This window comes from Papio anubis, chromosome 14 (assembly GCF_008728515.1).
Source record: "Papio anubis isolate 15944 chromosome 14, Panubis1.0, whole genome shotgun sequence".
NCBI lineage: Eukaryota > Metazoa > Chordata > Mammalia > Primates > Cercopithecidae > Papio > Papio anubis.
This window is the reverse complement of record NC_044989.1, coordinates 89,895,684-89,909,082: the sequence shown is the minus strand read 5'-3', so window position 1 is coordinate 89,909,082 and position 13,399 is coordinate 89,895,684. Positions and strand designations below refer to the sequence as shown.

At 35.1% G+C, this 13,399-nt stretch overlaps 1 protein-coding gene across 1 annotated transcript in view; it reads left to right on the top strand.

Moving 5' to 3' along the window:
* LOC101000208 (ankyrin repeat domain-containing protein 36C-like) overlaps positions 1-13,399 on the top strand; it is a 133,416-nt gene that overhangs the window by 75,019 nt on the left and 44,998 nt on the right. Inside the window, exons 13-26 of the mRNA XM_031655343.1 lie at positions 1,851-1,879; positions 1,974-2,046; positions 3,720-3,748; positions 3,871-3,943; positions 5,627-5,655; positions 5,750-5,822; positions 7,501-7,529; positions 7,624-7,696; positions 9,384-9,412; positions 9,513-9,585; positions 11,271-11,299; positions 11,401-11,473; positions 13,148-13,176; positions 13,267-13,339. Coding sequence (XP_031511203.1) covers positions 1,851-1,879; positions 1,974-2,046; positions 3,720-3,748; positions 3,871-3,943; positions 5,627-5,655; positions 5,750-5,822; positions 7,501-7,529; positions 7,624-7,696; positions 9,384-9,412; positions 9,513-9,585; positions 11,271-11,299; positions 11,401-11,473; positions 13,148-13,176; positions 13,267-13,339 — 714 coding nt within the window. The remainder of the gene's footprint in view (positions 1-1,850; positions 1,880-1,973; positions 2,047-3,719; positions 3,749-3,870; positions 3,944-5,626; positions 5,656-5,749; positions 5,823-7,500; positions 7,530-7,623; positions 7,697-9,383; positions 9,413-9,512; positions 9,586-11,270; positions 11,300-11,400; positions 11,474-13,147; positions 13,177-13,266; positions 13,340-13,399) is intronic.

The window sequence follows — 13,399 nt, the reverse complement described above, 5'->3', positions numbered from 1 at the left end:
TATACAAAGAACTTAAACAAATTTACAAGAAAAAAATCAAACAACCCCATCAAAAAGTGGGTGAAGGATATGAACAGACACGTCTCAAAAGAAGACTTTTATGCAGCCAACAGACACATGAAAAAATGTTCATCATCACTGGCCATCGGAGAAATGCAAATCAAAACCACAATGAGATGCCATCTTGCGCCAGTTAGAATGGCAATCATTAAAAAGTCAGGAAACCACAGGTGCTGGAGAGGATGTGGAGAAATAGGAACACTTTTATGCTGTTGGTGGGACTATAAACTAGTTCAACCATTGTGGAAGACAGTGTGGCGATTCCTCAAGGATCTAGAACTAGAAATACCATTTGACACAGACATCCCATTACTGGGTATATACCCAAAGGATTATAAATCATGCTGCTATCAAGAAACATGCACGCATATGTTTATTGTGGCACTATTCACAATAGCAAGGACTTGGAACCAACACAAATGTCCATCAATGATAGACTGGATTAAGAAAATGTGGCACATATACACCACAGAATACTATGCAACCATAAAAAAGGATGAGGTCATGTCTTTTGCAGGGACATGGATGAAGCTGGAAACCATCATACTGAGCAAACTATCCCAAGGACAGAGAACCAAACACTGCATGTCCTCACTCATAGGTAGGAATTGAACAATGAGGACACTTGAACATAAGTGGGGAACATCACACACTGGGGCCTGTCGTGCGATTTGGGGATAGGGGAGGGAAAGCATTAGGGAGACATACCTAATGTAAATGATGAGTTAATGAGTGCAGCACACCAACATGACACATGTATACATGTGTAAGAAACCTGCACGTTGTGCACATATGCCCTAGAACTTAAGTATAACAAAAAAATTAGATAAACTTGAGTATGAATGCATTGGCTTCATGATCAAAGAGCTAACTCTTGGATAAAATAGTTATTTAATGAATATTCTTTAAAGAATAGCATTATACTCCAAGCAAGACTATCTTAGAAACAAAAATAATGTTGAATTCATCAACTGACTCCTAAAATGGTAATTTTCAATGAATATTGGAGAGATACCCAAATGTAGAAGCTTATTAGTATCCAATGCTTATAGCAGTTTTATTTTGTAGAAGTATGTCAAAGTTAATAATGGATTATGTTTTTTATTGAGGTTTATATATTATACTTTGTTGCCATGAGTGGATGAAAAAATGTTCGGAAGGCTAAACTAGAGAATACAAGAAACTGAAGTGAATTACTATACCACATGGGTGTGAGAAAAAATGAATATTATTCACTCAGATTCAGGAAACATATATCCAAACTGATCAATTTAGGACACTTCCACTGAAGAGACATGAAATGTACATTAAACTGAAGTGTCACTGTAATTGTGTACCTTCTCAGTTATTTGGCAGTTTAAAGAGCATGATGAATGTTTGCAGTGTAATGGTCTAAATCATTCAGATATCTTGAATGAAAGACATGCACGTGCATGTACCACCTGCTTTGGCATTAATTCCCAGGTGATTGAGTTTCTCTTCTGATTTTAGATCACATTTGTCCGCATCATTCTGCATATCCTGATTGATATTGACACTGTTCTATTTTAGTTTTAGATGTATGAAAAATCATATGTTGGAAATTGTTAGTGTATATTTCATGAAGCTTGTATTCCTGTTTTTTTCAGTGTATTTCAGTCATGTTCCTGTCTTAAGACACAAAGTATAAAACATCAAAACCTACAGTAATATAGGCAGGTAGATACAGCTGCATGCTAACACTGCATGAATATATGGATAACTTTATTGTATATACATATGATTGATAATGTGCCCCTTTTGTTTCTCAGTGTCTTCTCAGAAACCACCGGCCTGGAAGGTAATTAAACTCTCATTTATATTTTGAACTATTAACTGTATAGTCTATGAAATATACTTTATGTATTGATTATTTTGTTTAAAATCCCATTCAGGCTACAAGTGACAAGAAAGATTCTCTTGTGAATATAGCCACAGAAATAAATGATGGACAACAATCTGGGACAGGTAATTTTGCAAAACACATCTGGTGTCATGTTCAATCAAGATAGAAGAGAACTTCCTTTCCCCAAGTAAATCAGCTTGGGGTTTGTTGAAGCTGCATGTTCTGATTCAGTACACCTGAGATTCTTCATTTGTAGTAAGTTCTTGGGTGACCCTCATGCTGCTGGTCCTTGACCATGATCTGAGTAGTAAGATTATAGACTTCCCTACATTGAAATTGGGAAGAAGAACCATTGGAGAGCAGTTCAACACATAAGGGGTTCAGGGGACAGAATAATTTTGCTTTAATTCTACTGCATGTTTCCATCAAGAGGGGAAGGTGAAAGAGATGAAGTAACAGATTATTATAGGCATCAGATCGTATTGCTATAAATAGAGGGAAAAGTGATCCTAATACCCTATAAACAGTGTAGAATGAGAACTAACAAGATCACTGAAGTAGCAATTATTTTCCTCAAGGAATAGGGATTGTGAGGCAGGAAGGATGGAAAAGAAGAAGGTATTTATGTAATTTTGGGATTTCTACTGAGGAAACCTGAGTGAACTCACTTCAGATGCTTTTGGAATATTTGCATAGAAGAAGATTTGATTTCACAAACTACTGGATGAAGGAAACAGTGCTAGAATTGGGAGAAACCACCGTGACTCCTTACTCCTCTTTGTTACTATTAGGCATCAGAGATACATGTTTTGTTGATATTAGTTATAAAAATGAGATAAACTTGAATGTGAATACATTGCCTTCCTTGTTCAAGGAGCTAACTCTTGGATAAAATAGCTATTTAATGAAACTTCTTTAGAGAATAGTATGATACTCTCAAGAAGACTATTTTAGAAACAAAAATTATGTTGAATTCTAATTAACTCCTAAAATGATCATTTTCAATGAATATTAGAGTGATTTCTGAATGTAAAACTTACTAATATCTAATGCTTGTTTCAGTTTTACTTTGTAGAAGCATGTCAAAATTGATAATGGATGATATTTTTATTGAGGCTAATATATTATCCTTTGTTGCCATGAGTGGATGAAGAATCTTTTGGAAGGCTCAACTAGTGGATAAAAGAAACTTAGGCAAATTATTACACCACATGGGTGTGAGAAATGATGAATATTATCTACTAGATTTCAGGAAACATATATCCAAGTTGATCAATTTAGGACAGTTCCACTGAAGAGACGTGAAGTGTACATTCAACTGAAGTGTCATTGTAATCATGTATCTTCCCAGTTATTGGAAATGTTAAAAAGCATAATGAATGTTTGTGGTATAATGGTGTAAATCCTAATTTCTTGCATGAAAGACATGAGGGATCGTATACCACCTGCTTTGACATTGATTCTCAGGTGTATGAGTTGCTCCTCTGATTTTAGATCACATTTGTCCTCCTCACTCGGCATATCCACATTGATATTGAAATGGTTTTACTTTAGTTTTAGACATATGACAAATCATACCGTGTTTGAAATTGTAAGGGTATATTTTGTGAAGCCTGTATTCCTTTTCTTTCAGTGTATTTCTATCATGTTTCAGTCTCCAGACACAAAGTAGAAAACATCAAAGCCTACACTAATATAGGCAGGAAGATACAGCTTGATGCTAACACTACATGAATGTATGAATAAATTTATCATATTTACATATGAGTGATTGTGTATCCCTTTTGCTTTTCAGTGTCTTCCCAGAAACAACCAGCCTTGAAGGTGATTAAAATCTCATTTATATTTTGAACTAGTAAATGTATAGTCTATGAAACATATTATGTTTATTATATGAAACATAATCAAAATAATTTATTGATTATTTTGCCTCAAATTCCATTCAGGCTACAAGTGATAAGGAAGATTCTGTTTCAAATATAACCACAGAAGTAAAGGATGGACAGCAATCTGGAACAGGTAATTTTGCAAAACACATAATATCATGTTCAGTCAAGATAGAAAAGAACTTCTCTTCTCCAAATAAATCAGCGAGGGGCTCATTGATGCTGCACATTCTGACTCAGCAGGCCTGAGATTCTTCATTTGTAATAAGTTCTCGGGTGATGCTGATGCTGCTGGTCTTGGACATGATCTTTGCAGTGAGATTACAGACTTCCCCACATTGAAATTGGGAAGAAGAAACATTGGAGAACAGGTCAAGACATAAGGGGCTCGGGGGACAGCATAATTTTGCTTTAATTCTGCAGGATGTTTTCACTATGGGTAGAAGGAGAAAGAGATGAAGTATAGATTTTACAGAGGTTACATTGTATTGCTAGTATTGCTAAAAACAGACAAAAAAATGATGCTAATAACCCGTAAACGCTGTAGAACGAGAACTAACAAGACCACTGAGGTAGCAATTACTTTCCTCAAGGAAGAGGGATTGTGAGGCAGGAAGGAGGGAAAAGAGGGAGTTATTTATATAATTTTGTTATTTCTTCTGAGGAAACCTGAGTTCAGATGCATATTCAAACATTTGCCTAAAAGAAGATTTGATTTTGGCTGCTGTGGGAACCAGTGGAAGCAGGAAGAAGTACTAGAACTGGGATAAGCCACAGTGACTCATTACTCCTCTTTGTTACTGTTGGGCATCAGAGATATGTGTTTTGTTGATATTAGTTATTCAAATGAGATAAACATGAATATGCATATATTGGCTTTGTTTTTCAAGGGGTAGCATTTGGATAAAATAGCAATTTAATAAAAATGCTTTAGAGAATAACGTGATACTTCAAATCAGACTATTTTAGAAACAAAAATAATTTTGAATTCATTAATTGACTTTTAAAATTGTTATTTTCAATGAATATTGGAGTGATTTCCAAATGTAAAAGGTTATTCATGTGTAATGCTTGTAGCAACTTTATTTTGCATAAGTATGACAAATTTGATCATTTATTATACTTTTTGATAAGGTTTATATATTATACTTTGTTGCCATGCATGGATGAAGAACCGTTCTGTAGGCTAAATTAGAGGACACAACAAACGTAGGCACATTATTACACGACATGGGTTTGAGAAATAAAGAATATTATATACTAGGATTATCCAAACTTATATCCAAACTGATGAAGCTGAGACACTTCCACTGAGGACTTGTGAAGTGTACATTCTACAGAAGTGTCATTGTCATTGTGTACCTACTCAATTATCAGGCAAGTTAAAGATCATGATGAATATTAGTAGCATAATGGTATAAATCCTTCTGGTGTTTTGCATGAGAAACATGCAGTAGCATTTACTACCTTCTTTGACATTGATTCCTGGGTGTATGAGTTGCTCCTCTGATTTTAGATCACATTTCTTTTCATCATTCGGGATATCCACATTGATGTCAACACTTTATTTCAGTAATACACACATGACCCATAATATCTCTTTGTAATTTGTGACTGTATATTTTCTGGAAGCCTGTATTTCCATTTTCTTCAGTGTATTTCCTCATGTTCCTGTCCCAAAGACACAAACTATAAAACATCAAATCCGATGCTAGTACAGGCAGGAGGATACGGCTTGATGCTAACACTGCATGAATGTATGGATAACTTTATCATATTTACATATGATGGATTATATATTTCTTTTACTTTTCAGTGTCTCCTCAGAAACAGTCGGCCTGGAAGGTAGTTACTCTTTCATTTATACTTTGAATTACTAATTGTATAGTCTATGAAATATATGTTATGTATTGAATATTTTGCTTCTCATTCCACTCAGGTTATATTTAAAAAGAAAGCTCCTGTTTTGAATATTGCCACAAGAATAATGGCTGAACGGAAATCTGGAACAGGTAGTTTGGCAACAATAATACTTAATGTTATGTGCACTCAAGATAGAAGAGAACGTCCCACCCCTGAATAAACTCAGCGGGGATCATTGAAATGCACTTTCTGGATTCAGCAGGCCTGAGATTGTGCATTTCTAGTAAGTTCTCAGGTGATTTTGATGCTGCTGTTCCTTGGCCATGATCTTAGTAACAATGTTATAGACTTCCCTACATTGAAATCATGTAGAAGAACCGTTGGAAAACAGTCCAAAACATAAGAGTGATCAGGGCATAGCATAATTTTGCTGTTATTTCAGAGCATGCCTCATGGAGAGGGAAGAAGAAAGAGAAGAAGCAATAGAAGTTATAGATGTCAGATGGTTCTTGCTAAGCAACCAGAGGGGAAGAAGTTGTCAGCACAACCCATAAACACTCGGAGAATGAGAAGCAAAGTGGCCGATGTAGTAATTATTTTCATCAAGAAAGAGGAATTGCAAGGCAAGAAAGAGGAAAGGGAGAAGTTAGTTAGGTAATTTTGGGGTTTCTGCTGAGGAAACCTGAGCGAGCTCACTTCAAAATGCATTTGAATATTTACATACCAGAAGATCTGGACTTCTGGCTGCTCCAATGTCTACTGGAATCAGGAAGCGAGTGCTAGAATTGGGATGTCCCCTGTTCTACACCCTGTCCACAATATCAGACATCAGGAGATATATTTTATTAGTTGCCTAATGAGTTAAAATTCTAATATGAATACATTAGCTTTTTTTCCAAAGTGCTGACTTTTTTTGTTTACATAACTATTTAGTGAAAATTCTTTATAATAAAGTAATATCGCAGAGCAGACTAATTTTAGAGACAGAAATAATGTGTGAATGCATTAATTGAATCCTAAAATGGTTATTTTCAATGAACATTGGACTGATATCCAAATGTAAAATTTATTAATATCTAATGCCTGCTGCAATTCCATTTTGTATAAATATGTATAATTTTTTGTACTTTTTGATGGGGTTTATATATTATACCTTCTTGCCATTAGTGGATGAAGAAACTTTCTGAAGGCTAAACTAGAGAATACAAGAAATGTAGGCGGATTATTACACCATATGGGTGTGATAAATAATGAATGTTATCTACTAGGATTCACCAAACATATATCCAAGCTGATCAATGTAGCGCACTTCCACTGAAGAGACGTGAAGTGTACATTCAACTGAAGTGTCATTGTAATTGTGTACCTTCTCAGTTATCGGATAAGTCAAAGAGCATGATGAATGTTTGTAGTATAATGGTGTAAAACCTTTTGATTTCTTGCATGAAAGACATGCGGGATCATGTACCACCTGCTTTGACATTGTTTCTCAGATGTATGAGTTGCTCCTCTGCTTTTAGATCACATTTATCCTCATCACTCGGCATATCCACATTGATATTGACACGGTTTTATTTTAGTTTTAGACATATGACATATCATACCATGTTTGAAACTGTAAGGGTATATTTTGTGAAGCCTGTGTTCCTTATTTTTTTTTTTTCAGTGTATTTCTATCGTGTTCTGGTCCCTAGACACAAAGTAGAAAACATCAAAGCCTATACTAATACAGGCAGGAAGATACACCTTGATGCTAACACAGCATTATGTATGGATAACTTTATCATATTTACATATGAGTGATTGTGTATCCCTTTTGCTTTTCAGTGTCTTCTCAGAAAAAAAAAGCCTTGAAGGTGATTAAAATTTCGTTTATATTTTGAACTAGTAAATGTATAATCTATGAAACACACTTTATTTATTGATTATTTTGTTTCAAATTCCATTCAGGCGAGAAGTGACAAGGAAGATTCTGTTTCGAATACAGCCACAGAAATAAAGGATGAACAACAATCTGGGACAGGTAATTTTGCAAAACACATTTAACGTCATGTTCAGTCAAGACAGAAAAGAACTTCTCTTCCCCAAATAAATCAGCGAGGGACTCGTTGATGCTGCACATTCTGATTCAGCAAGCCTGAGATTCTTCATTTGTAGTAAGTTTTCGGGTGATGCTGATGCTGCTGGTCTTGGACATGATCTTCGCAGTAAGATGATAGACTTTCTCACATTGAAACTGGGAAGAAGAAACATTGGAGAACAGGTCAAGACATAAGGGACTCAGGGGACAGCATAATTTTGCTTTAATTCTGCAGCATATTTTCATCAAGGGTGGAAGGAGAAAGACATGAAGTATAGATTTTACATAAGTCACATCGTACTGCTAAAAACAGACAGAAAAGTGAACGTAATAACTCACAGACACTATAGAAGGAGAACTAACGAGACAACTGATGTAGCAATTATTTTTCCTAAGGAGGAGAGATTGTGAGGCAGGAAGGTGGCAAAAGAAAGAATTATTCATGTAATTTTCGGGTTTCTGCAGAGGAAACCTGAGTGAACTCACTTCAGATGTTTTTGGAATATTTGCATAAAGAAGATTTGATTTTGGCAGCACCAGGAACTACCGGATGCAGGAAAGAATGCTAGAAATCGGATAAACCACATTGACTAATTACTCCTCTTTGTTAATATTAGGCATCAGACTTACATGTTCTGTTGATTTTAGTTATAAAAATTAGAGATACTTGAATATGAATACATTGGCTTCTTTGATCAAAGAGCAAAGTCTTGGATAAAATAACTATTTAATGAATATTCTTTAGAGAATAGTATGATACTCCTAATAAGACTATTTTAGAAACAAAAATAATGTTGAATTCATCAACTGACTCTTAAAAGGATCATTTTCAAAGAATGTTGGAGTGATTTCTGAATGTAAACACTTATTAATATCCAATGGCTGTGGGAGTTTTATTTAGTAGAAGCATGTCAAAATTAATAATTGGTGATACTTTTTATTGAGGTGTATGTGTTATACTTTGCTGCCATGAGTGGATAAAGAAATGTTCGGAAGGCTAAGCTAGAGAATACAAGAAACTTAGGCAAATTATTACACCACATGGGTGTGAGAAATAATGAATATTATTTACTCGGATTCAGGAGACATATATCCAAGCCGATCAATTTAGGATACTTCCACTTAAGGGACGTGAAGTGTATATTCAACTGAAGTGTCATTGTAATTGTGTAAGTTCTCAGTTATCGGGCAAGTTAAAGAGCATGATGAATGTTTGTAGTATAATAGGTTAAATCGTTCTGATTTCTTGCATGAAAGACACGCGGGATCATGTACCTCCTGTTTCGACATTGATTCTCAGGTGTATGAATTGCTGCTCTGATTTTAGATCACATTTATCCTCATCACTGGACACATCTGCACTAATGTTGAAACGGTTGTATTTTAGTTTTAGACATATGAGAAATCAAACCATGTTTGAAATTGGAAGGGTATATTTTGTGAAGCCTATATTCCTTTTCTTCAGTGTATTTCTGTCACGTTCCAGTCCCCCCTGGATACAAAGTGTAAGACATCAAATCCTAGACTAATACAGGCAGGAGGATAGAGCTAGATGCTAACACTTCATGAATATATGAATAACATTATCATATGTACTTGTGAGTGATTATGTGTCTCTTTTGCTTTTCAGTGTCTTGTCAGAAACAACCAGCCTTGAAGGTAATTAAACTCTCATTAATATTTTGAACTAGTAACTGGATAGTCTATGAAATACACTTTATGAAATATACTTTATTATTTTGTTTCAAATTCCATTCAGGCTACAAGTGACAAGGAAGATTCTGTTTCAAATATAGCCACAGAAATAAAGGATGCACAAATATCTGGGACAGGTAATTTTGCAAAACACATTCAATGTGATGTTCTATAAAGACAGAAGAGAATTTCCCTTCCCCAAATAAATCAGCCAGGGGTTCGTTGAAGCTTCACGTTCTGATTCAGCATGCCTGAGATTCTTCATTTATAGTAAGTTATCAGGTGACCCCGATGCTGCTGGTCTTCGACCATGATCTGAGTGCTAAGATTATAGATGTCTCTACTTGGAAATTGTGAAGAAGAACCATTGGAGAGCAGTTCAACTCATACCAGGCTCAGGGGACAGCATCATTTTGCTTTAATTCTACAGCATGTTTTCCATCAAGAGGGGAAGGAGAAAGAGATGAAGTAATAGATATTATAGGGGTCAGATCGTATTGCTATAAACAGAGGGAAAAGTGATCCAAATACCCCATAAACACTGTAGAATGAGAACTAACCAGACCACTGATGTAGCAATTATTTTCCTCAAGGATGAGGGGTTGTGAGGCAGGAGGGAGGGAAAAGAAGAAGTTATTGATGTAATTTTGGAGTTTCTGCTGAGGAAACCTGAGTAAACTTACTTCAGATGCATTTGGAATATTTGCATAAAAGAAGATTTGATTTTGGCTGCTGCAGGAGCTACTGGAAGCAGGAAATAATGCTAGAATTGGGATAAACCACTTTGACTTGTTACTCCTCTTTGGTACTATTAGGCATCGGAGATACGTGTTTTGTTGATTTTAGTCGTAAAAATGAGATCAACTTGAATATGCATACATTGGCTTCGCTGTTCAGGGAGCTAACTCTTGGATAAAATAGCTATTTAATTATTTATTCTCTTTAGAGAATAGCGTGATACTCCCAACAATAATATTTTAGAAACAAAAATTATGATGAATTCAAATTAACTCCTAAAATTATCATTTTCAATGAATATTAGAGTGATTTCTGAATGTAAACCTTATTAATATCTAATACTTGTAGCCATTTTAACTTTGTAGAAGCATGTCAAAAATGATAATTGATGATATTTCTATTAAGGCTAATATATTATCCTTTGTTGCCATGAGTGGATGAAGAAACTTTTGCAACTATCTAAACTAGCAGATACAAGAAACTTAGGCAGATTATTACACCACACGGGAGTGAGTAATAATGAAAATTACTAGGTTTCAGCAAACATATATCCAAGCTGATCAATTTAGGACACTTCCACTGAAGAGACGTGAAGTGTACATTCAACCAAAGTGTCGTTGTAATTATGTACCTTCCCAGTTATTGGGCAAGTTAAAGATCATGATGAATGTTGTACTATAATGGTGTAAATCTTTCTGATTTCTTGTATGAAAGACATGCGGAATCATGTACCACCTGCTTTGACATTGATTCTCAGGTGTATGAGTTGCTCCACTGATTTTAGGTCACATTTGTCCTCATCATTTGGCATATCCACATTGATATTGACACGGTTTTATTTTAGTTTTTGACATATGACAAATCATACCATGTTTGAAATTCTAAGTGTACATTTCATGAAGCCTGTATTCCCTTTTTTCAGTGTATTTCTGTCATGTTCCAGTCCCCATACACAAAGTAGAAAATACGAAAGCCTACACTAATACTGGCAGGAGGATACAGTTTGTTGCTGACAGTGCATGAATGTATTGATAACTTTATCATATTCAGATATGAGTGATTATGTATCCATTTTTCTTTTCAGTGTCTTCTCAGAAACAACCACCCTTGAAGGTAATTAAATTTTCATTTATATTTTGTATTTTGTAGTAGGAAGTGTATATTCTATGAAGCTTACTTTATTTATTGATTATTTTGTTTCAAATTCCATTCAGGCTACAAGTGACAAGAAAGATTCTGTTTCGAATATAGTCACAGAAATAAAGGATGAACAACAATCTGGGACAGGTAATATTGCAAACCATATTTAATGTCATGTTCAATCAAGATAGAAAAGAACTTCTTTTCTCCAAATAAATCAGCGGGGTGCTCGTCAAAGCTGCACATTCTGATTCAGCAGGCCTGAGATTCATTTGTAATAAGTTCTCGGGTGATGCTGTTGGTGCTGGTCTTGGACATGATCTTCGCAGTAAGATTATAGACTTCCTTACACTGAAATCGGGAAGAAGAAACATTGGAGAGCAGCCCAGGACATAAGGGCTCAGGGGACAGCATAATTTTGCTTCAGTTTTACAGCATGTTTTCCCCAAGGTGGAAGGAGAAAAGGATGAAGTTTAGATTTTACAGTCGTCATATCTTACTCCTAAAAACAGATGGAAAAGTGATCGTAATAACCCCTAGACACTGTAGAACGAGAACTAATGAGACGACTGATGTATCAGTGATTTTCCTCAAGGAAAAGGGATTGTGAGAGAAGAAGGAGGGAAAAGAAGAAGATATTTATATAATTTTGGGGTTTCTGCTGAGGAAACCGGAGTGAACTGACTTCAGATGCATTTGGAATATTTGCATAAAGAAGATTTAATTTTGGCAGCACCAGGAACTACAGGATGCAGGAAAGAATGCTAGAATTGGGATAAACCGCAATGACTAATTACTCCTCTTTGTTACTATTAGGTATCAGACTTACGTGTTTTGTTGATTTTTGTTATAAAAATTGGATAAACTTGAATGTGAATACATTTGCTTCTTTCATCAAAGAGCGAAGTCTTGGATAAAATAGCTATTTGATGAATATTCTTCAGAGAATAGCGTGATACTCCTAACAAGACTATTTTAGACACAAAAGTATGTTGAATTCTTCAACCGACTCTTAAAATGGTCATTTTCAATGAATATTGAAGTTATTTCTGAGTGGAACAGCTTATTAATATCCAATGCTTGTAGCAGTTTTATTTGGTAGAAGTATGTCAAAAGTAACAATTTATGATGCTTTTTATTGAGGTGTATATTTTATACTTTGTTGCCATGAGTGGATGAAGAAATGTTTGGAAGGCTAAACTGGAAAATGCAAGAAACTGGCAAATTATTACACCACATGGGTGTGAGAAGTAATGAATATTATTTACTCGGATTCCGGAAACACATGTCCAAGCTGATCAATTTAGGACACTTCCACTTAAGGGATGTGAAGTGTACATTAAACTGAAGTGTCATTGTAATTGTGTAAGTTCTCAGTTATCGGGCAAGTTAAAGAGCATGATGAATGTTTGTAGTATAATGGTGTAAATCGTTCTGATTTCTTGCATGAAAGACATGCGGGATCATGTACCACCTGCTTTGACATTGATTGTCAGGTGTATGAATTGCTGCTGTGATCTTAGATCACATTTGTCCTCATCACTCGACATATCCGCACTGATGTTGACACGATTTTATTTTAGTTTTAGACATATGAGAAATCAAACCATGTTTGAAATTGGAAGGGTATATTTGTGAAGCCTGTATTCCTTTTCTTCAGTGTATTTCTATCGTGTTCCAGTCCCCAGACACAAATTAGGAAACATAAGTCCTAGACTAATACAGGCAGGAGGATACAGCTTGGTGCTAACACTTCATGAATATATGAATAACATTATCATATGTACTTGTGAGTGATTATGTGTCTCTTTTGCTTTTCAGTGTCTTGTCAGAAACAACCAGCCTTGAAGGTAATTAAACTCTCATTAATATTTTGAACTAGTAACTGGATAGTCTATGAGATATACTTTATTGATTATTTTGTTTCAAATTCCATTCAGGCTACAAGTGACAAGGAAGATTCTGTTTCAAATATAGCCACAGAAATAAAGGATGCACAAATATCTGGGACAGGTAATTTTGCAAAACACATTCAATGTGATGTTCTATAAAGACAGAAGAGAATTTCCCTTC